This window comes from Syzygium oleosum, unplaced genomic scaffold, assembly GCF_021117445.2.
Source record: "Syzygium oleosum isolate NSW1041296 unplaced genomic scaffold, Sole_v2.1 Sole_v2.04, whole genome shotgun sequence".
Lineage (NCBI taxonomy): Eukaryota > Viridiplantae > Streptophyta > Magnoliopsida > Myrtales > Myrtaceae > Syzygium > Syzygium oleosum.
In genome coordinates this window covers 8225191-8249823 of record NW_026607488.1, presented here as the reverse complement: position 1 = coordinate 8249823, position 24633 = coordinate 8225191, and the positions used below count along the sequence as shown (strand labels likewise).

Genomic DNA, 24633 nt, shown 5'->3' with positions numbered 1-24633 from the left:
CCCCTCAAGTTCAATGAGATCATCTGACTGCGAAGGTCCGGCTTCAGCCCGTCCCGGAACCTCCTGGCTTTGTCCACTGGGTCTTCTACCATTCTGGAGGCAAACTTGGACAGCCTTGCGAACTCAGCCTCATACTAGTCCACCGACACCTGACCCTGGCGAAGTCTCATAAATTCTGCCAGTTTCTGCTCTCGGGCGCTTTCCGAGAAGTACTTGCCATTGAAGGTCTCGGTGAAGATGGTCCAGTTCGGAGCAGTACTAGCAGGGAATACTTGACCTCTGGTGGCCCTCCACCAATCACTTGCATTGCTCTGAAGCTGGTAGACTGCTAGCGTTACCTCCTCTTCCTCAGTGCACCCCAGCACTTCGAAAGCCTTTTCTAGCTCTTCCACTCATCTTGGTGCAGCCTCAGAATCGCCTCTCCCATCAAACTTCGGGGGTTTCAACCTCAGAAACTATTCGACTAGCTTGGACATTGGCCTGCTCACATTTACTTGCACTGGACCAGGATTTCCACCAATCATATTATTCCCCTGATTTTCATTATTTTCAATAATCTCGCTGGCAGTTGCAGCGGCGACAATAGCGCTTCTTTCCCTCGTCTGTCTACCCAATAATAATCCCGCTTCCTCAAGCGCCCTCCAGATTTCATCCACCTTGGGATCCTCCATAACTCCAGCTTGCGGGGCTACGCGACCTCGACCTCGACCTTTACCTCGACCTCGGTTGCTTATCTTACAGATTCTCACAAATGCTCACCTGCTATAATTCCACGCAGGAATTAGAAACCTAGGCCAACTATACCAGTCTAAAGCCCTAGGTAGTGAATCACAACAACAATTCACGAAGCAGGCATCCAATCACAAACAACATCCAATCACAACCAACAGAGTTCGTGCACTTACCTCCAGTCCTGACGCACCTGCACCTCATATGTCATTGCATAAAATCACTCAACAACCACAATCATGCAGTCTGGGGTACGCATGGCACATGAGTCTCCCTAACTGGCTACCCCAAAGTCATCGCTCCTTATCACTTCAGGTTTCGACCAACTTGGATCGAGCTGACCTTGCTCTGATACCTAATCAACTAGGGTGATGTCATGCCCAGAACTCCAACGGGGCTCGCAACACCCCTTCGACGGTCGTATTGAACGCGACGTCCCAGGACGCGTCGCTGACCCAAACGAAACACGCAAAGACAAACGCAAGCGGAAGCAGAAATCAAATAACCCAGACAATTAATAATGACAACAGGGTAGTACTTGCACAAAACAATGAACTCATATCATTAGCTTGAGACCACAAATATTCATACATTAGGCTTCTAGGGTTAGCATCCACCTTCATCATCAAAAAGGGATATGTGGTAGGGTAGGCTAGCTATCTGCACAAAAAGGGCTCTACTAAAAAGGGCTTCTAGGCCCAGCACCTAAACACTCCTATGGTGCCCAATCCGAATCGAACCTTGAAGGCTTCGACTCCGTGTCCGAGTCGATCTCGATCGGCTCCTCCTCGTGCTCGGACACCATAGGCTCCTCCTCAGGCTCAGACTCTGGCTCTGGTTCTTCTAATTCTTCCTCGATCTCAGGTTCCATGGGTTCCTCCTCGGGCTCGAGCTCGGGCTCCTCGAATTCCTCTTCAAGCTCGAGGCCTGTAGGGGCCACAGGTTCAGGTACGGGCTCTGGTTCAGGACTAGGGTTTAACGGGGAATCTCCGGGGTGCAGGACCTCACCATCAAGAGCAAGAACAGTTGTGGGGTCCCATTCGCCTATCCCATTAAAAGAAACATCAAAATGCCGGAGCAGTCCATAGACTCCGTATAAATCCCGATAACAATATGACCGGTATGTATTGGGCTACAACTCCGGCTTACCCACATCTACCCACACCACCGTAGTATGCTTAACATAGGCCTCCCCGTTCCTTACGGGTTACTCCACCGCCGAGTGCTCAGTATGCCTCGGGATCCCAAAACGTTCAGTCGGATTACTCATGGTCGGGGTCGGGGGATTGAAATGGTTTGTATTACAGCAATGAGAATAACCCTCAATAAGCAGACAACCTATACCCCACCTAGGCCAATGCATACCCGGACGAGTTTAACATACCATCTAACAGCCAACAAACCAGAATTCACAAAACTGTACTTACCTCGCCTCAATTCACACACCAACCCTGCATATTAGTCCAGTCACTATAATGCAATAAAATCACATGAACATATCAAAGTCATACAAGCACTATACTCACGTGCGTTCACCCAATTCAATCAAGCACATTCTACATGCGTGTCCAGCCAACTTTCCACGACCCGCGTAAACATGCCTCAGGCCAGCCCTCCGATTAATTCGAGCTTTGTCCCTTACTGGACATTTCACACTTTCTCACGACCCGTGTAAACACGCCTCAGGTCAGCCCTCCGATCAATCCGGGCTCAGTCCCGCGTAACCACGCCTCAGGACATTTCTCTCGACCCGCGTAATCACGCCTCGGGTCATTTCTTGCCTTTCTAGCCACACCCGTGTAACCACGCCTCAGGTGAGCAGCCCTCCGATCAATCCGGGCTCCGTCCCTCACTGGACATTTCACATTTTCTCACGACCCGCGTAAACACGCCTTAAGTCAGCCCTCCGATCGATCCGGGCTTAGTCCCACGTAACCACGCCTCAGGACATTCCTCATGCACATGCACCACAACACAATTTGCTATCATAACCCGTCGTACTATTCAAATTCAAATAACGAACTCACCACACTAGCCCAACAATCCGACACTCAAGTCGGCCTACTCAAACGTCAATTTCACCCACAAACGCCACGATAATCTGATTATCGTACCCACATATATATCAGTCACTAATTAAGCCCCACAATCATCACAATTTAATCTACCAATTAACCACATTCACATATTGATCCTAATTCAAGCTTAGCCACTAAACCGGTACTAATTAACCCCTAAACAAGTCTAAAAATACCCAAAGTACTAGGTAGGGTTTAGGGAGTCACTTACCTAAATTTGGCCCGGGAAAAATCGGCACGGGTCCAAAATGGCCCGGGTGAACAGCGGCAACTCGGCGCGGGCGAGGGCGCGACGGGCGCGGTGGCCGGCAAGGCGCTCGGCCAAGGCTGGGCACATGGCCTGGGCGACTCGGCCATGGGCAAAGGCAGCGGGCAAGCGGCCGGGACGCGCGAGCAACGGGCTCGGCCACGATCGGCGAGCGGCCGGGCCACGGGCGAGTGGGTGGGCTCTTGGGCCACGGCCTAGGCAGATCCGGCCACGGCTGGGCGAGCGATTGGGCGCACTGGCTAGGCGACACGGCGGCGGCGACGAGCTACAGCGGCGACGATGGCGGCGGCAAGCTGCTGGTGGTCAGGCCAGCTGGGCTCGCGGCGGCGACGAGCGACGGCGACTGGTTCGGCCAAGGCAGCGGCGACGGTTGCTTGGGGGGGAAAAGCTGGGGCGGTGGTGGCGATAGAGGGAGAGCTGGGGTTGAGGGGGCGAGTCGGCAGCGGTCGAGGCGGCACGGAGGCGTCGCAGGTGGCGGGGAGAGGCCGGACAAGCTGGTCGGCGGAGCCTGGCCGCGGCGGATGCGGCGGTGAGCTGCTGCTGTGCGCAAACGGCGTTCGGTGGCTGTGCGTGCGACGGCACGAGGCGGACGGACGGCGGGCAGCGCGGCGGTCGGGTGAGCTGGCACATGGCCGGGCTGGCTGGCGACGGTGGTTGCGCGCGGTGGCCTTGCGGCGACGAGCAGTGGTCGAGCAGCAGAAGAAGAAAAAGCAGAAGCCACGGCCCCGGGGAAGAGAAGGAAGAGAAGATGAAGAAGAAGAAGAAGAAGAGAAAAAAGGAGAAGAGAGAGAGGAGGGGACAGGTCTGTGCATGCAGGGGGAGGGGACGTGCATGGGGGGAGAGAGAAGGGACGGGCGCAAGAGAGAGAGAGAGAGAGAGAGAGAGAGAGAGAGAGAGAGAAAGGGACAAAAGTCAAATTTTGTGCTCGAGTGCGATCCGACGGTCCTCGTTCAAATCCGAAAACGATCCAACGGTCCACGAAAAACTCTAATTATAAATTAGAAAAAAGGGCCAAAAGATATTAATTAAAACACACTACGAGGGAGGTCTACTAATCTAAATCCGCACCCGGTCAAAATTTCACTTTTCACATATCCCGGGCAATATCGAGGTTGGCCACAATAATATCGACACCGTCCAATTAAATTCGTCACGAAACTCCCAGAAATTCGACACCAAAGTTCGGGCTCTAAATAACGACCAAATTCGATCAAGTGCGATTCTAGCGAAATCTCTAGTTTAAAAATAACCCAAGACTGATCAGTTCCGGGCGTGATTTTATTGTAAGCGCACTGACGAAATACACGTTTTATAAATCCCAAAAATGGGTCGAAATTCGGAATGTCACAATCTGTCCATATAAAATTGCCCGTGATGTACGTGAATGTATTTTTCTATGAAGGTCCGATGCGTGTAATCATCATTTCAAATTTAAGAAAAATAAAACATTCCATTCATGTATTACATTTTTTTAATTAAGTAAATTATGTTATATATAGGTTAGTTCGATTAAAACTTTAAGGGAAAAATAGTAAATACTCTTTTTGTGAAATTTTCTCGTTGAACAAAGAGTTCAAACCAAACATTTCTAATGGTAGTGCCCCGAGAGGGTGACATAAAATATTTCCTTCTTTGCCCTCCTTTTAAAGTATTGTCTTTCTCACTAATGACAATTCATTTCCCTTTGAACAAAAATGACATGCTATTAACTTGCATTTCCATTTGATCATTTGCTAAATTATTCCAATATATTCCTTATCTATTATGTAATTGATAACTTCACATTTTTTTATTCTAAAGCTCCAAATTAATAATTAATGTTCTCAAACTAAAATATATGTGCTATAGAAGCCCTAAGCGTTTTGTGTTGATTGAGTCTTAAACATGCCATTTAGTCAATTGACTCTTAAGCCTTTTATGAAAATGTGCAATTGAGTTCTAATCTCCTGCTGGTGATATTTTCTCATCGTAAATTATGTCCTTTTAGTATTTCACAAAATTAAGCATCATGTTGACAATAATTAAGGAATAAAACTCGTAAGTTTTGTTTAAAGTTCAGTGAGAAACTTGACAATGACAAAAGTAGAATAAAAAAATTTCACGACTTTATGTGACTCAATAAAAAATCAAAATCACAAACTTTGGGTTTTTCATATCTGTTTAGTTTAAGTTTAGGCTTTGTTTTTTAATTGGTTTCCATAATCAAGTTCTTTACTCAATGATCGATAAGATGCATATGCTTTATTTCTGATTATGGTTAAAATAATGATTCATTTTAGAATACTTTAAAAAACCGGCAACGATATCAGTACTTGATTGCATCGTTGTCAAAACATCTAGAACTCAATTAAGTAAAATAAAACATTTAGGACTTAATTAATCAATCATCAATACATAAGAACTTCTGTTACACTTACTCTCACACAACTAGTGTGATTAACTAAAAGAAAAAGAGTAACTCTTCACATGTACTATGTGTAATCGTATCTATTGCAATTTCCCTGTTTCTTTTGTTATTACCTTATTAGATAACGTTAAAAAATACACATAAATTGAGTTAACGAAAACTATAGTTTCAATTTCTATTTCACTATAGGAGCACGTTCGAAAAGGCTATAAATGACATAATTCTTAGCCCAGTGTCATGCACTTGTCATAAACGTGAAATATGCATGCTTTCAAATATGCATACATGCAAAATGCATGCTTGGACCATCAATCATTAACTTAAGGCATCATTCCATGCAAATAACATTATATCAAGTATAATAATCGAGTTTAATAACGAGGATAGAGATGTCAGAGTAGTATCTAATAGATATCATTTTGAAAGACATATGGATCAGACAAAGGGCCCTGGGAAGTCTCCTTCATCGGATTGCGTTTTTTCTTGGAAGGGCCGGAGAATTCCCCACAATAAAAAATCGTTCCATCACCAACTCTAATTGAATACACTCTAGAAGACATAATATATAATTTCAATTGATTCCACTTCACATTCTAAGTCGTGGTAAGTCTCCTTCATCGTGTTGCGATTTTTTTTTGGAAGGGCCCATGAAATTAAAAATTATTCTATCATGCCAAAAAGCAAATATATAATTTGAGTTGATCCCACGTCACGTTCCCCTTGATTGATTAGTATGAACATCAAAGACGAGAGATAAAAGATATCATCACCCTTTATTTGATGCTGTCTGGGCCAGATTCGTGACATTCCGAATTTCGATCCATTTTTGGGATTTATAAAACATGTATTTCGTCAGTGCGCTTATAATTAAATCTCGTCCAGAACTGATCACTCTCGGGTTATTTTAAATTTGAGATTTCGCTAGAATCACATTCGATCGAATTTGGCCGTTATTTAGAGCCCGAATTTTAGTATTGAATTTCTCGGAGTTTCGTGCCGAATTTAATTGGACGGTGTCGATATTATTGCGGCCAGCGTCGATATTGCCCCGAATTGGTGAAAAGTAAAATTTGCACCGGATGCGGATTTAAACTAGTAGACCTCCCTCTTAGTGTATTTTATTTAGTGTCTTTTGGCCTTTTCTTAATTTGAAAATTGGGATTTTCGTGGCCGTTGGATCAAGCTCACAAAATCGTTTTGTGGCCGTTGGATTGCACTCAAGTGTAATGTTGACTTTCTCTCTCTGCCGCACATCCCTTCCCCCTCACGCTCACGTCCCCTCTCTCTCTCTCCTCCTTCTTCTCCTTCTTTTTCTTTTTCTTTCTTTCTTCTTTCTTCTTCTTTTCTTCGTCTTCTTCCTTCTTTCCCTGGCCGCTGCTCTTGCTCCTCACTGCCCGACCGCTGCCCGCGCCTAGCCGCAGCTCGCTGGGTTGAGCTCGTCACCGCCCAGCAGCCGCAGCTCGCCGGCCCGAGCTCGTCGCCTCCTAGCAGCCGCACACCGTCGCCTCGCGACCATCGCTCGCCAAGACCAGCCCAGCCACCGCCCCAGCTCCCCCTCTCGCCCATCGCTGCCCCTGCGGCCCGTCGCCGTCGCCGGCCACCAGCCCAGATGAACTGGCCGAGCCCATCGCCCCCGCCGTCGCCGTCCGACCTCCGCCCCAGCTTGTCGGCCGTGTCGCCTAACCGCTGCCCGGGCCGTGGCCGAGCTCGCCGGCCGCCTACCCAAGCCGTGGGCAAGCTCTCCGGCCGTTGTCCAGGCCATGGCCGAGCCATCCCAGCCGTGCCCGTGCCGTGCCCAGCCCGCTCGCCCGCATGCCTGGTCGCTTGCCCGACCGTGGCCGAGAGTCTTGGGCCGTGCCGAGCCGTGGCCAGCCACCGTGCCCATTGCGCCAGTGCCGCGCTGAGTCGCCACTGTTCCACCGGGCCATGGCCCCTTGTCGGTTTTTTTTGGGCCAAAATTTAAGTAAGTGACTCCCTAAACCTTATCTAATATAATGTGTATTATTAGACTTGTTTAGGGATTGATTAGTGTCGGTTTGATGGGTAAGTTAGGGCCCGATTTGAGGATTGCATGTGGCTAATTTTTAGTCTAAATTGTGGTGATTTTTGGGGGTCAATTGGTGATTGTTCATGGCTGGTTTGTTGTGGAATTTGTGAGTGAAATTCTATGTTCGAAAGTGATCGACCGTGTTGGTTTGTGGGCTAAATGTGGCCGGCTTGAATGCCAGAATTGTGAGCTATGGTAGTGAGTTCATGACTTGGAATTGGGCACTTGAAATGTGTTAGAATGATGGTTGTGCAATGTGGCTAACTTGTAATACTTTGAGGAATGAATTTGATACTTGCATGGATTGATTGGAACGAGTGGCGATTGAGCATAGTATGGAGTTATTTTACTATGTGATTGACGTGAAATTGATTGAATTAAATGGCATGTGTGTTTGCTTGACCAAGTCCGGATCGATCGGAGGGCTGCCAACCTATGGGGTGTTGACCCGGGTTGTGAGAAAAGACCTGTGGGGTGTTGACCTGGGTCGTGAGAAGGGTCCTGAGATGTGTTGACGCGGGACAAAGCCCGGATTGATCGGAGGGCTGACCTGAGGCGTGTTTACGCAAGTCGTGAGAAAGTGAGAAAGGACCTGTGGGGTTTTGACCCGGGTCATGAGAAAGGTCCTAGAGCGTGTTGACGCGAGACAAAGCCCGGATTGATCGGAGGGCTGCCAGTCTGAAGCGTGTTGACGCGAGTGGCGAGAAAGGACTTGTAGGGTGTTGACTCGGGTCGTGAGAAAGTTAGATGAATGCGCACATGTAATGTACTTGATTGAATTGAGTGAACGTACGTGTGTATGGTGCTCGAGTGATTGTGATGTGTTCTTGGAATATTATTGCTTATAGTGATTGGACTAATATGCAGAGTTGGCGTGTTTTCTAAAGCGAGGTAAGTATGTTTATGTGAATTCTAGTATGTCACTTGTTAGATTGCATGTTGAGACTTGTCTGGCTACGCATCGGCCTAGGTAGGGTTTAGGTTGTCTGCTTATTGAGATTTATTCTAATTGCTGTAGTGCAAACAATTTCAGATCCGCAACCGCGATTGATCTGAAGACGCCGCCAGAGTACCTCGAGGATCGAGGAGGGGTCAAGTTACCCTGTCTTTTGAGTGCCCCTTTTGTGGAGGAGTTAAGCTCACCAACCACCGTCCCCTTTTGATGAATGTGATTTGAAGTGAGTGGCCTGGGTTGATGTTGTGTATTTATGAATGCTGTAAGTTATGCCATGCAATGGTAATGCATTTATTGAATTGTGCAAGTACTACCCCCCTTTCGTCATTGTTTATTATCTGGGTTGTTTGATTTCCGCTTCCGCTTCCGCTTGCGTTTGTCTTCACGTGTTTCGTTTGGGTCGGCGACGCGTCTTGGGACGTCGCGTTCAATACGACCTTTGTGAGGTGTCGCGAGTCCGTTGTGGTTCGGGGCATGACAAGATTCGTTCTTTTTTTAAGAGAGAATTACAGTAATGGTGGGAACGTCATCGTAAGCATAGACATGTAATGTGGGTTCCTTGAAGATAACTTACAACAAGCACCCACAATCATGTCAGGATAAAAAATTATCAATCTACGGATAAAAGAAATCAAACATGAGTAACCAATTAAGTTCAAGGGACGGCACATATATTCACATTTTGTTCTATTCAATTAGCGAAAATTCCGTTTGTCCAGGTACAATCGCCCGTGGTGTGCATGAATGTATGATTCCACGAAGTCCTATGCATGTAATGATCTTTTCAAATTTAAAATAAAGAAAGTATTTCATTCACGTATTATTTTCGATTTTATTCAGTAAAGTATGTTACGTATAGGTTAGATTTCGAATAAAAATTCAAAGAAAAACCATCAAATACTATTTTTTTTTTTCAAGACAAAGCTTTCTAAGATAAAAATTGCTCGTTGGACAAAGAGTTCAAACTGAACATTTCGTAATGGATGTGAGACTCTCATGGGTGACGCTCGGAAAGATAGCTACAACAGTTTTTTTCCTCTCTTTTTAAAGTATTATCTTTCTTGCCGGTTGCAATTCAATTCCCTCTAAATAAAAATTACACGCTCTTAACTTGCATAAGATCATGTGCTAAATTATTCAAATATACCCTAATTGAATGATATGTTAATCTGTTATGTAATTGATAACTGTATTTCTTTATTGTAAAGTGTCAACTAAATAATAAAGGTTCTTAAAATATAATATATCTATTATAGAAGTCGTAAGCATTTTGGTTGTTTGTTGACTGAGTCTTAAATGTTCTATTCAGTCAATTGACTCTAAGCCTTTTCGGAAAATACGCAATCAAGTCCTAATCTCCCTGCTGGTGCGTTTTACTCATGTCCTTTTAGTTTTTCACAAAATTGCACCCTATCTTGACAAAAATGTTTCATTAAAAACTGAGTTGGAAACTCGATTATGAAATTATTTTAATGAAAAATAGAACTAAAATTTGTTCCATAACATTATGTGACTCAAGAAAAAATCAAAGTTATGTAGTTTGGATTTTTCCTATCTGTTTAGGTAGAATGTCGGCTTTATATCTCTTGGTTTCCATAATCAAGTTCTCTACTCAATGATCAATAGATTCATATGTTTTATTCTGATGGTGGTTCAAATGATGCTTCATTTCATAATAATTTTAAAGGATATAACTTATAGTTACTAAGGTTCACCGGCAATGATAATACTACTTGATTTCATCTTTATCAAATTATTTAGGACTCAATTAACTTTAAATAATTTGGTGGCTTCTGAGCTTAATAATATGAGTTTGATTACCCTTCAAAGTGGAAAGTGAGTCATTTCAATTGATTCCACTTTGCGTGCTAATTTATTAAACTAAAAGCTTTTCCATGCACCAGATAAATCCAAGCCGACGCATTTGATCGGGTATAGCAAGACTGGCATTCGAGTGGGTTCGTCAAACAAAAGTATATATTAGCAAGTATCGGAGGAATCTGAAATATTCAAGCGCTGAAAGTAAAGTCACATGCATGCTTTGTCCTCTTTGTCCCTGTTTCATTAAACTATCGTCTTAGAATAAATTCATAAGCGCTTGTAATTTTGTCAGTGTCCTACATATGATCCCCCAAGGCACAACAGGACAAAGGCTATTTGATTCTTACAGCCAAGAATACACCGATGCTCAACTACCCCGCACCTGATGCATGAACCCCTATCCTGCTTTCAAACTTCGAAAGCAAACAAATAGACGCTCGGGACAAATTTGGCATCGGTGAATATATATATTACATACTTGTGGTGGGAAGGGACAGTCTTGAATCAATCGAGAAAAAGGAGTGATGTAACGACAAAACTTGTTTATATCCCTATTATAAACAGATGATGGTGTTCTTTTCTTGAATTAATGGATGGCACTTCCATTCACATGTTGTTCAATTCAATGAGTGAGGACTCCATCTGTCCATAAAAAAGTTATCGTGGTGTACGTGAATGCATGATTCCACGAAGGTCCAATGCGTTAAATTGATCTTTTCATAATTTAGATGAAGAAAGCATTTTATTCATCTAAACTTAATTTAGTAAAATTTGTTATATATAGGTTACATTTCAAATAAGATTTTAAAGGAAAAAATACCACATATCTCTATTTCAAGATATTACTTTCTAAGATAAGATCTTCTTGTTGGACAAAAAGTGCGACTCGAACACTCCATAATGGATGTGAGATTTCTATAGCAAGATCCGGAGGGGTGGCTTAGAAAATTCTATTTTTCCCCTCTTTTCAAAGTAATATCTTCCTCGCCGATGACAATCCATTTCCCTCTAACTAAAAATTACGCGCTATTAACTTGCAAAGATCATTTGCTAAATTATCCACATATATTCCCTAATTGAATATCATGGTAATCTATTATGTAATGGATTTTTTATTCTAAAGTGTCAACTAAATAATATAGGTTCTCCAAATACTATCTACGAGCAATTAGAGCTCCAAGGTATTGGTTGTTTGTTGATTGAGTCTTAAACATTCTATTCACTCAATTAACTCCTAAGCCTCTTTGAAAAATATGTAAGTCACCTAACCTCCCCGCTAGTGACATTAATTCATCGTAAATATCATGTCCTTTTAGTTTTTTTTACAAACTTAAAAATTAATTTGACAATAGTCAAGGAATAAATCATTTAAAATTGAGTGAGAAACTTGATCATGAGATTCTATTGAAAAATAGAATTAAAATTATTGCATAGCTATGTGACTCAAGAAAAAATAAAAATCTCACACTTTGGATTTTTCCTATCTGTATAGGTAAAATTTAGGCTTTATTTCTTAATTAGTTTCCAAAATCAAGTTCTCTATCCAATGATCGATAAGATTTATGTTTTATTTCGAATTGCGGTTAAAATGATGCTTCATTTCATAATAATCTCATAGAGTATGACTATCCAGATAGTGGGAATGATATTAGTACTTGATTGCATCCTTGTCAAAATATTTAGGATCCAATTGACTAAATATAATATGTTCAGGACTTAATTAATCAACGGTCAAAATATTAGGACTTTAATTACAGTTTTTCTCACACAGATAGTGTGACATCCCGAATTTCGGCCTATTTTTGGGATTTATAAAACGCGTAATTTGTCAGTGTGCTTATAGTAAAATCTCGCCCGGGAACTGATCACTCTCGGTTATCATTTTAAATTAGAGATTTCGCTAGAATCGCACTCGACCAAATTTGGCCGTTATTTGGATCCCGAACTTGGCAGTCGATTTCCGGGAGTTTCGGGACAAAATAAATTGGACGGTGTCAATATTATGGTAGCCAACGTTGAGATTGTCAGGAATGATGGAAAAATGGGAGTTTTTGACCACGTGCGAATTTGGACTAGTAGACCTCCCTCGTTATGATTTGGTCTAATTAATTTGGCTTTTGTCCCTTTTTATGTGCGAGGCTTATTTTGGACCAGTAGACCACTTTCGGTTTTTAATTTGGGCCATCGGATCGCGATTAATATTTGAATGTTCAAATATTTCCTTTTATTCTCTCTCTCCCCCTCTCTCTCTCTCTCTCCCTCTCTCTCTCCTCCGCGCACGTTCCCTCTCACTCTTTCTCTCTCTCTCTCTCTTCTCTCCTCTCTGCCACACGCAAACCCCCTGCAGAAGTCCACTCACGCCCATTCTCCTCCCCCCCCTCCTCTGACACCCTCTCTCCTCTCTCTCTTCTTCTTCCTTCTTCTTCTCTTTCTTCTTCCTTTCTTATTTTCTCCTTCGGTCTTCTTCCTCCCCGACGAGTCGCGCCTCGGACTCCGCTCCGCCCGACGCCGCCCCCGCTCGTCGGCAGCCGCCGCTCGTCGCCACCGCACGTCGCCCGACCGTTGCCGGCACTCACTGTCGCCGCCACCATAGAAGCCCCCACTCTCTCTCCTCCTCCCGGCCGACCGGGTCTCGCTTCACCTTTGCCCGGCTCGCCGACCGCCCTGGGCTCGCCGGGACCGCCGCGTGCCTCGCCGTCGCGGCCGCTCGACCGCCACGCCGCGCCGTCCGTCGGCCGCCACCCCGATCGTCGCCTTCTCCTCCTCGCGCGCGCTAGCGGCAGGCTCGCCCGCTTGCCTTTCGCACCCGACCGCCGTGTTCGCCGGCTCGCCGCCGGCCCCCGTCGCCGTCGCCTCCTCCGTCTTTGCCCGGTCCACCGCCGTGTTCCACCACAATCAACCGGCAAGCCCCCTTCCCTCCCCTTTCTCTCTCTCTCTCTCTCGGTTTGGCCGTGAGAGGCCTTGAGCCGGAGGAGCTCCGCCGCCGCCGTCACTGTTCCGGCGCGGATCCGTCGCCTCGCCCGGCCATCCAGCCGTTCCATTTCTCTCTCTATCTCTGACCGTGCCCCTCTCTCTCCCTCTCTAGGCCGTGGATTAGCTTAGACCGTCGCCGTCGCTCGCGCCGTTCGCCCGGAGCCGCCGCCGCCGTTACTGTTCCGGCGAGGGACCGCCGCTGTCCAGCCGCCATTACCACGAGTTCAGCTCGGTTTGAAGCTTAGGACATCCGGTGAGTTTGACCCTAAGCCCTAATTAGGACAATTTGCATTTCTAGACGGGTTTTAGGGGTTAATTAGGTTAATTTAGGGGTTAAACGGTGGAGGCTGTTAGGGGCTGGTTTTGTGGCGCATTTGGTGACCTAGACTGATAATTTGACTGAGGTTTGGCGGTCCATAACGTGCTGCGTGGTGGCTGATCATGAGAGTTGTGATTTGGACAAAAATTGTAATTTTGGCGAGTGAAATTTGCGAGCTAAATGGTGGCTGTTTTCGTACTGATCTTGTGGCTATTTTACGGGCTTAGTGCGATGATTTAGTTGAGGTTTAATGGCCCGTATAGTGCTGTGAAGTGGCTGTGCATAGGTGCCTCAAATTGGGCGAAATTGTGAATTTGGTGGGTGTAAATTGAAGACCGTATAGCGGCTGTTTTCATGGCGGTTTTGGTGGTCTAACGGGATCATTTTAATGAGGTGTATTGACTTGGAATGTGCTGCATGAAGGCTGAAAGTATTGGAATGATTCGGCCCGAGTTTGGGGTTGATTTCGGATTCAAATGTGGATTATAGTGCGCGCCTCATTTGGTCCTCATGGTGGCTGATTTGGGTGATATTTTGGGGAGTCAAATGGAGTGTTTTGAGGACATTTGTTGGCCTAGGACGATCTGTTTGGTGGCTGTCCATACCGGGTTTGAATTGGTCTATGAGCGATCAATTTGGAGGTTAATTGTGTGATTACCGGGAATGATCGCATTGATCAATTGACTAGCTAAATGAGTCTTGTTGTGATTGATTTTAGGATGCCATGTTGCTTGTTTAGCGGGACTAAGAATGGAATAGCTTGGCGGGCCTCGAATGCGAGGGTTCTTGTTATCCCGGTTGTGTGGATTGTGCATGGATTGTGTGTCAAGTTGATGCCATGGCTGATTTGAATTGATTGTCTGATTGGGCATGTTGATTTATGAAATTGAATATGCGTGGTGCAAATGCGCATGATTGCATCGTGATTTGAGTAAGTGGTGCGGTGCAAGTGAATGCCCATATGTGAACGTTATAGCCATGAGTTTGCATCACGAGCATTGGCACGGCATGTGCATTTACAAGTGTGCTCGAGTGACATGTGCATTGTGATCACCTAAAATGCCCTGATGCGTTTAACGCGGGTTCGATGAAAATTGGTGCTTGTGAATGTGTGATCACAATAAACCCTGATGCGTTTTACGCGGGGTAGTGAACCCGTCCTGAGGCGTTTAACGCGGGACGATGCCCGGATTGCCGGAAGACGGCCAACCTGATGCGTTTACGCGGGTTCGGTCCGTATATGGAGATCGGTATTGCGCCTGATGCGTTTACGCGGGCTAGAGACACTGGGCCTGATGCGTTTACGCGGGCCGGAAGTCTTGGATAGTGATAGACCCGATGCGTTTTACGCGGGTCGGACTCGATGCGTTTAACGCGGGTCGGAGGAGAAATTGATAAATGGCAAGTATGCTAGAGTGCAAGCGTGCGAAAATGCATTGATGAGGCGTGAGCACGCGTATGAGCACGAGCATAAGCATGACATGCGTTGCGACCAAATGATGTGTACATGTGCTGCGACTGGTCCTATGTTTTATGCTTGAATTGTAAGTGCCTAACCTACAGGGCAAGGTGAGTGTTGGATTTGGGCCCGAGGGCCTAAGTCAATTATGATTTGCTTGGGGTGATGATTTAGTACTCGTCAGGAGGTGCACTTTAGCCTAATTTAGGTTTAGGGAATTACTCGCTGAGATTTATTCTCACTGTTGTTGAAACCCAATTTTTCAGACCCCCAGCCCTGAGGATGGCAGGCGTATTGAAACGTTTTGGGAGGAGCCCCGGCTAGATGTAGTGTTTGATCGCCGAGCCATGTACCCGCTTTTGATTTTTGAGTGTGGGCTGTATATGAATATTGTATATGTTTCCCAATGTCGAAACAAGTGTATATTTATCCGTGCTGGTTGTTGTATGGCTATCCTTGGTTAGGTGTATTTTAATGTACGGGTGGTTTTAATTACTTCCGCATGTGCTTTAAATTTCTGCGTTGGGTGTTGGGTCGGCGACGCGTCCTGGGACGTCGCGTACGAATCGACCTTTGCGAGGGATGTGGCGCACCGAGGAGTGCGGGGCGTGACATCCCCGTTTGATTTGGTATCAAAGCAAGGTCAGCTCGATCCAATTAGGTCGAAGCCTGGAGTGATAAGGAGCGGTGACCTTGGGTAGCCAGTAGGGTGACCTCATGTGCTATGTGTACCTCCTGACTGCTTGTGTTTGATTGAGTGCTTGTTTTAGTTGACCGTAAAGTGCAGGTGCGGCAGGACCCGAGGTAAGTACGCGAATCTCCTTGGTTGAGATGTTGTGCTGTTTGTGTAAGACCGCATGCTGGTTGCTTGATTGCTGCTGTATATACCTGCCTAGGACCTTAGACCGGTTTAGCTTGGTTTAGGTCTCTAATTCCTGAATGGAATTATAGCAGGAAGGTGAGCGTGCGAGTTGGAAAGATGAGTAGCCAAGGAAGAGGCCGTGGTAGAGGCCGAGGCCGTGGTAGAGGCAGAGGCCGAGGTCGTGAGCAGGACCCTGTAGAACCGCAAGTAAGGGCTGCCGAGGATCCGAGGGTAGATGGAATTTTAAGAGCTCTCGAGGAAGCCGGAATTCGGGAGGTAGACTAGCCCAAGAGAGAGATGCCACTATAGGCTGCCGGCTGTTGAGGCCGCCATGGCTGCTGGCCGCCAATGGGGCCAATGGGGCCAATGGGAATGATGGAAACGATGGTGATGATGGGAATCGGGGGAATCGGGAGGATCCAATTCCAGCACCAGTGAATGTGGGCAGGCCGATGTCCAAGTTAGTAGAGCAGTTCCTGAAATTAAAGCCGCCGAAGTTCAATGGGAAAGGTGACCCTGAGGCCGCACCCCGTTGGGTTGAGGGGTTGGAGAAGGCTTTCGAAGTGCTAGGGTGTACCGAGGCCGAAAAGGTGACATTGGCGATATATCAACTGCAAGATAACGCCGATGACTGGTGGAAGGCCACCAAAGGAAGGGTATTTCCCGAAGGGACCGCCCCGACTTGGACCGTATTTTCTGAGACTTTCCTGGGAAAATTCTTTTCTGAGAGCGCCAGGGAAAGGAAATTGGCAGAATTCATGAGGCTCCGCCAGGGATTGATGACCGTAGATCAGTATGAGGCAGAATTTGCGAGACTGTCGAGGTTCGCGCCAAGGATGGTGGAACACCCTGAGGATAAGGCGCGAAGGTTTCGAGATGGGCTGAAAGCCGACATTCGCGGCCAGCTGATACCTGTGAATTTAAAGACTTATGAGGACTTATATGAGAGAGCTCAGGCTATTGAGCGAGAGCAAGTAGATAGAGCGGCCGCATCTGGATCGCGGTTCGCCCCGACTAAGGACAACCGCCGTTTTGGGAAGAAACCAATGGCGGGAAACAGGAGGTTCGTCCCACCAATCAGGAAGAACATTGGAAAGCCGAATCCCCAGCAGAACAGGTTTGGGGCTTGCTTCAAATGCGGGAGTATGAACCATCAAATCAGGAGTTGTCCCCAGCAGCGCCCCGCAGGACCCCTGATGCAACATCAACCCCGAATTGGGAATCATGCTGGGAATCCACCGCCGGCTAATGTGAACAGGCCGCCGGCACAAGGACGGGTGTACGCCATGGCGCGAAGAGAAGTTGAGAATGCGCCGGGCGTGGTCACAGGTACGATTTCTCTTTGCGGTCATGTCGCGTATGCATTATTTGATCCGGGAGCATCGCATTCGTTTATATCTGCTCAGTTTGTTGAGTTGGCTGGATTAAACCCTGTTTTGCTAGAAGTACAGTTGTGTGTGACTACGCCGTTAATGGATAAGATATGCATATCGTTAGGATGTCCGGATTGTGAGATAGTGATTGGTGGCGTAGAAAGCAGGATAGACCTAGCGGTTTTGCCAATGTATGATTTTGATTTAATTGTGGGCATGGACTGGTTAGTTAAGCAGAATGCCGTAATGGACTGCAGTAGTAAGGTGATTCGGTTTAGCCCGGCTGGACACCCTAGATTCGAGTTCGTAGGGAGTCGAGGAGGAACCTCGATCCCTTGGGTTTCTTCGGTTGAGGCAACTAAATTGTTGGATGAGGGCTGCCAAGGTTATTTAGCAAGCGTAGTTGATTCTACGGCAGGAGAAGTGCAGCTAGAGGATATAGCAGTGGTGTGCAACTTTCCCGATGTCTTTCCTCAGGAATTGCCGGGATTGCCACCAGAAAGAGAAGTGGAATTCGTTATCGAGTTGGCATCCGGGACTGAGCCAATCTCGAAGCCGCCGTATAGGATGTCGTTGTCGGAATTGAAAGAACTTAAGGTTCAGATGCAAGAATTGCTAGACAAAGGTTTTATCCGACCAAGTGCGTCTCCATGGGGAGCGCCAGTCCTATTCGTCAGGAAGAAGGATGGGTCGTTGAGGCTATGTATCGACTACCGTCAGCTGAATCAAGTGACGATTAAGAATAAGTATCCCCTCCCAAGGATAGACGACCTGTTCGACCAGTTGCAGGGAGCCTCGGTATTTTCTAAGATCGACCTAAGGACAGGGTATCATCAGTTAAGGATCCAAAAGGAGGATATCCCAAAGACGGCATTCAGGACGAGGTACGGACACTATGAATTCACGGTGATGCCGTTTGGACTGACGAATGCCCCTGCTGCATTCATGGACTTAATGAACCGGGTATTCAAAGAGTTCTTGGACCAGTTCGTCATTGTCTTCATCGATGATATTCTAGTGTATTCAAAGAGCTCCGAGGAACATGAGGTACATCTGGAAAGAGTTTTACGGACGCTAAGAGAGCACGCATTGTATGGTAAGTTTAGCAAGTGCGAATTTTGGCTGAATCGAGTTGCATTTCTTGGGCATATAATTTCCGGAGAAGGAATCTCCGTGGATCCGGCAAAGATTGAAGCAGTAATGGATTGGCCGAGACCGACGACAGTTACTGAGGTTCGGAGTTTCTTAGGACTGGCGGGATATTATCGGCGATTTGTGGAAGGATTCTCAGCGATAGCCACTCCGCTGACGAAGCTGCTTAAGAAGGAAACGAGGTTTGAATGGACGGAAAAGTGCGAAGAGAGTTTTCAGGAACTGAAGCAGAGATTGACGACGGCGCCAGTGTTGACGATTCCTTCAGGATCGAGCGGGTATGAGATCTATAGCGATGCTTCGCTCAAAGGATTGGGATGTGTGCTAATACAAAATGGAAGGGTGGTTGCTTATGCATCGAGACAGTTAAGGCCTCATGAGATGAACTACCCGACCCACGACTTGGAACTGGCAGCAATTATTTTCGCACTCAAGATCTGGAGGCACTACTTATGTGGAGAAAGGTTTCAGATCTACACGGACCATCAGAGCCTCAAGTATTTGTTTTCGCAGAAAGAATTGAACATGAGATAGAGACATTGGATGGAATTATTGAAGGACTATGACTGTGACATATTGTATCATCCCGGGAAGGCCAACCGGGTAGCGGATGCCTTGAGCAGGAAATCGAGCATCGCGCATTTGCTGGTCAAAGAGTGGATTTTATTGGAAGGAGCGCGAGACTCAGAATTTAAATTCGAGGTAGGACACCTCTCCGGTCGATGGCGACGTTACGGATTGAACCGGGAAGTGCAAGCCAAGATTAAGGCGTTGCGATCTACGGACCACGAGATTCGAAGATCCTAGAGATGGATGGCACTAAGAGGAAACCGGACTTCCAAGTGTCCGAAGACGGAATTCTTAAGTTTCGAGGACGGTTATGCGTGCCCGATGATTTGGGACTTAAGGAAGAGATTCTATCGGAAGCTCATAGGAGCGATTATAGTATTCACCGGCACAAAAATGTACAGAATCTCCGACAACACTATTGGTGGAACGGAATGAAAGCGGATGTGGCCAGGCATGTGGCTAAGTGCTTGACGTGCCAACAAGTGAAGGCACAGCATTGTAAGCCTGGTGGGATGTTGCAGCCGTTGGAAATCCCAGAATGGAAATGGGAGCACATTACAATGGATTTTGTAACAGGATCCAAGAAGCCGAGGGGACACGACTCTATTTGGGTGATAGTGGGCAGATTGACCAAGTCGGCGCATTTCCTGGCGGTGCGAAAAGACTTCGAGCTAGAAAGGTTGGCAGAATTATATGTGCGTCAGATAGTTCGCCTTCATGGAGTACCGGTATCAATCACATCGGACCGTGATCCCCGGTTTACTGCGAATTTTTGGAAAAGTCTGCAAGTGGCCATGGGGACTAAGTTGCAATTCAGTACGGCCTATCATCCTCGGACGGACGGCCGACGGGACGGCCGTCCGAAAGGACGATTCGAGACATTGGAAGACATGTCTGCGAGCATGTGTTTTGGATTTTAAGGGCGGTTGGGAGGAACAGTTGCATTTGGTCGAATTCGCCTACAACAATAGCTACCAGCAGAGTATTAGAATGGCACCATTCGAAGCACTATATGGCAGGGCTTGCAGAACACCGTTGTGTTGGGATGAGGTAGGAGAAAGAAGTATAACGGGTCCAGAGTTGGTTCAGCAGTCAGTGGAAACAGTAAAGACTATCCGGGAAAGGTTGAGAACAGCTCAGAGCCGTCAGAAAAGTTACGCGGATCGAAGGCGTAGACCATTGGAGTTTCAAGTTGGCGACCATGTATTTCTTAAGGTCTCGCCGATGAGAGGACTATCTAGGTTTGGCAAGAAAGGGAAACTAAGTCCAAGGTATATAGGCCCGTTCGAGATTTTGGAAAGGATTGGGACGTTGGCCTATCGTCTCGCCTTGCCGCCGAATTTGTCGCAGGTTCATAACGTCTTCCACGTGTCGATGTTGAGGAAATACGAACCGGACCCGACCCACGTGCTAAATCATGAGGTGGTAGACGTGGACGACAGGGTGTCGTACGTGGAAAAGCCATTGCGAATCGAGGACAGAAAGGAGCAAGTTTTGAGAAACAAGACGATCTCGTTAGTCAAAGTTGTCTGGGAACATCACGGGACGGAAGGCGCCACATGGGAAAGTGAGGAAGTGATGCGACACCAATACCCCCATTTGTTCGAGTAGTCGGGTTTGGATTGTAAATTTCGAGGACGAAATTTTTATAAGGGGGGAAGAGTTGTGACATCCCGAATTTCGGCCTATTTTTGGGATTTATAAAACGCGTAATTTGTCAGTGTGCTTATAGTAAAATCTCGCCCGGGAACTGATCACTCCCGGTTATCATTTTAAATTAGAGATTTCGCTAGAATCGCACTCGACCAAATTTGGCCGTTATTTGGATCCCGAACTTGGCAGTCGATTTCCGGGAGTTTCGGGACAAAATAAATTGGACGGTGTCAATATTATGGTAGCCAACGTTGAGATTGTCAGGAATGATGGAAAAATGGGAGTTTTTGACCACGTGCGAATTTGGACTAGTAGACCTCCCTCGTTATGATTTGGTCTAATTAATTTGGCCTTTGTCCCTTTTTATGTGCGAGGCTTATTTTGGACCAGTAGACCACTTTCGATTTTTAATTTGGGCCATTGGATCGCGATTAATATTTGAATGTTCAAATATTTCCTTTTATTCTCTCTCTCCCCCTCTCTCTCTCTCTCCCTCTCACTCTTTCTCTCTCTCTCTCTCTTCTCTCCTCTCTGCCGCACGCAAACCCCCTGCAGAAGTCCACTCACGCCCATTCTCCTCCCCCCACCCTCTCTCCTCTCTCTCTTCTTCTTCTCTTTCTTCTTCCTTTCTTATTTTCTCGCTTCGGTCTTCTTCCTCCCCGACGAGTCGCGTCCCGGACTCCGCTCCGCCCGACGCCGTCCCGCTCGTCGCCAGTCCGCTCGTCGCCACCGCACGTCGCCCGACCGTTGCCGGCACCACTGTCGCCGCCACCATAGAAGCCCCCACTCTCTCTCCTCCTCCCGGCCGACCGGGTCTCGCTTCACCTTTGCCCGGCTCGCCGACCGCCCGGGCTCGCCGGACCGCCGCGTGCCTCGCCGTCGCCGGCCAGCTCGACCGCAACGCCGCGCCGTCCGCCACGCCGCGCCGTCCGCCGGCCGCCGCCCGATCCGTCGCCTTCTCCTCCCTCGCGCGCTAGCCGCAGGCTCGCCCGCCTTGCCTTTCGCACCCGACCGCCGCTGTTCGCCGGCTCGCCGGCCGGCCCCGCGTCGCCGTCGCCGCCTCCGGTGCTGCCAGTCACCGCCGTGTTCCACCACAATCAACCGGCAAGCCCCCTTCCCTCCCCTTTCTCTCTCTCTCTCTCGGTTTGGCCGTGAGAGGCCTTGAGCCGGAGGAGCTCCGTCGCCGCCGTCACTATTCCGGCGCGGATCCGTCGCCTCGCCCGGCCGTCCAGCCGTTCCATTTCTCTCTCTATCTCTGACCGTGCCCCTCTCTCTCCCTCTCTAGGCCGTGGATTAGCTTAGACCGTCGCCGTCGCTCGCGCCGTTCGCCGGAGCCGCCGCCGCCGTTACTGTTCCGACGAGGGACCGCCGCTGTCCAGCCGCCATTACCACGAGTTCAGCTCGGTTTGAAGCCTAGGACATCCGGTGAGTTTGACCCTAAGCCCTAATTAGGACAATTTGCATTTCTAGACGGGTTTTAGGGGTTAATTAGGTTAATTTAGGGGTTAAACGGTGGAGGCTGTTAGGGGCTGGTTTTGTGGCGCATTTGGTGACCTAGACTGATAATTTGACTGAGGTTTGGCGGTCCATAACGTGCTGCGTGGTGGCTGATCATGAGAGTTGTGATTTGGACAAAAATTGTAATTTTGGCGAGTGAAATTTGCGAGCTAAATGGTGGCTGTTTTCGTACTGATCTTGTGGCTATTTTACGGGCTTAGTGCGATGATTTAGTTGAGGTTTAATGGCCCGTATAGTGCTGTGAAGTGGTTGTGCATAGGTGCCTCAAATTGGGCGAAATTGTGAATTTGGCGGGTGTAAATTGAAGACCGTATAGCGGCTGTTTTCATGGCGGTTTTGGTGGTCTAACGGGATCATTTTAATGAGGTGTATTGACTTGGAATGTGCTGCATGAAGGCTGAAAGTATTGGAATGATTCGGCCCGAGTTTGGGGTTGATTTCGGATTCAAATGTGGATTATAGTGCGCGCCTCATTTGGTCCTCATGGTGGCTGATTTGGGTGATATTTTGGGGAGTCAAATGGAGTGTTTTGAGGACATTTGTTGGCCTAGGACGATCTGTTTGGTGGCTGTCCATACCGGGTTTGAATTGGTCTATGAGCGATCAATTTGGAGGTTAATTGTGTGATTACCGGGAATGATCGCATTGATCAATTGACTAGCTAAATGAGTCTTGTTGTGATTGATTTTAGGATGCCATGTTGCTTGTTTAGCGGGACTAAGAATGGAATAGCTTGGCGGGCCTCGAATGCGAGGGTTCTTGTTATCCCGGTTGTGTGGATTGTGCATGGATTGTGTGTCAAGTTGATGCCATGGCTGATTTGAATTGATTGTCTGATTGGGCATGTTGATTTATGAAATTGAATATGCGTGGTGCAAATGCGCATGATTGCATCGTGATTTGAGTAAGTGGTGCGGTGCAAGTGAATGCCCATATGTGAACGTTATAGCCATGAGTTTGCATCACGAGCATTGGCACGGCATGTGCATTTACAAGTGTGCTCGAGTGACATGTGCATTGTGATCACCTAAAATGCCCTGATGCGTTTAACGCGGGGTTCAGATGAAAATTGGTGCTTGTGAATGTGTGATCACAATAAACCCTGATGCGTTTTACGCGGGGTAGTGAACCCGTCCTGAGGCGTTTAACGCGGGACGATGCCCGGATTGCCGGAAGACGGCCAACCTGATGCGTTTACGCGGGTTCGGTCCGTATATGGAGATCGGTGTTGCGCCTGATGCGTTTACGCGGGCTAGAGACACTGGGCCTGATGCGTTTACGCGGGCCAGGAAGTGCTGGATAGTGATAGACCTGATGCGTTTTACGCGGGTCGGACCTGATGCGTTTAACGCGGGTCGGAGGAGAAATTGATAAATGGCAAGTATGCTAGAGTGCAAGCGTGCGAAAATGCATTGATGAGGCGTGAGCACGCGTATGAGCACGAGCATAAGCATGACATGCGTTGCGACCAAATGATGTGTACATGTGCTGCGACTGGGTCCTATGTTTTATGCTTGAATTGTAAGTGCCTAACCTGCAGGGCAAGGTGAGTGTTGGATTTGGGCCCGAGGGCCTAAGTCAATTATGATTTGCTTGGGGTGATGATTTAGTACTCGTCAGGAGGTGCACTTTAGCCTAATTTAGGTTTAGGGAATTACTCGCTGAGATTTATTCTCACTGTTGTTGAAACCCAATTTTTCAGACCCCCAGCCCTGAGGATGGCAGGCGTATTGAAACGTTTTGGGAGGAGCCCCGGCTAGATGTAGTGTTTGATCGCCGAGCCATGTACCCGCTTTTGATTTTTGAGTGTGGGCTGTATATGAATATTGTATATGTTTCCCAATGTCGAAACAAGTGTATATTTATCCGTGCTGGTTGTTGTATGGCTATCCTTGGTTAGGTGTATTTTAATGTACGGGTGGTTTTAATTACTTCCGCATGTGCTTTAAATCTCTGTGTTGGGTGTTGGGTCGGCGACGCGTCCTGGGACGTCGCATACGAATCGACCTTTGCGAGGGATGTGGCGCACCGAGGAGTGTGGGGCGTGACAGATAGGGTGATTAACTAAACAAGAAAGAAGAGTTACTCTCCACATGTGCTGTGTGTTATCGGTTATAATGCAACTCCCTTGTTTGTTTGTCTTTCACCGTACGTGATAGCATCAAAAGTACACATTAATTGACCTAACAAAAATTATATTTTCGATTTCAATTTCACTATAGCAGCAAGTTCGATCTAGCTATAAATGACATAACTCTCCACATGTGCTGTGTGTTATCAGTGTCATGCTTTTGTCATGTGAAATTAATTTCTACAATTTCATTATGTAGTTTTTAGAGAAAAAAATAGAGAATATATTGATTTTTAGTTAGTCATTGTGAATATATTGATCTTTTTTCTTTTCAGAGTCAGGCAAACTTGAATGGATTGGAATATGCATGCTCGGACC

General features: G+C 47.0%; 1 protein-coding gene across 1 annotated transcript; it reads left to right on the top strand.

Annotated features, from left to right (window-relative positions):
* Nucleotides 1-16370: 16370 nt before the first annotated feature.
* Nucleotides 16371-24606, top strand: LOC130137868 (uncharacterized). Its single transcript, XM_056310364.1, has 2 exons — nucleotides 16371-17035; nucleotides 24591-24606. The coding sequence occupies exons 1-2, from the start codon at nucleotides 16371-16373 to the stop codon at nucleotides 24604-24606; spliced, it is 681 nt and encodes a 226-aa protein (XP_056166339.1).
* The last annotated feature ends 27 nt before the right edge of the window (nucleotides 24607-24633 follow it).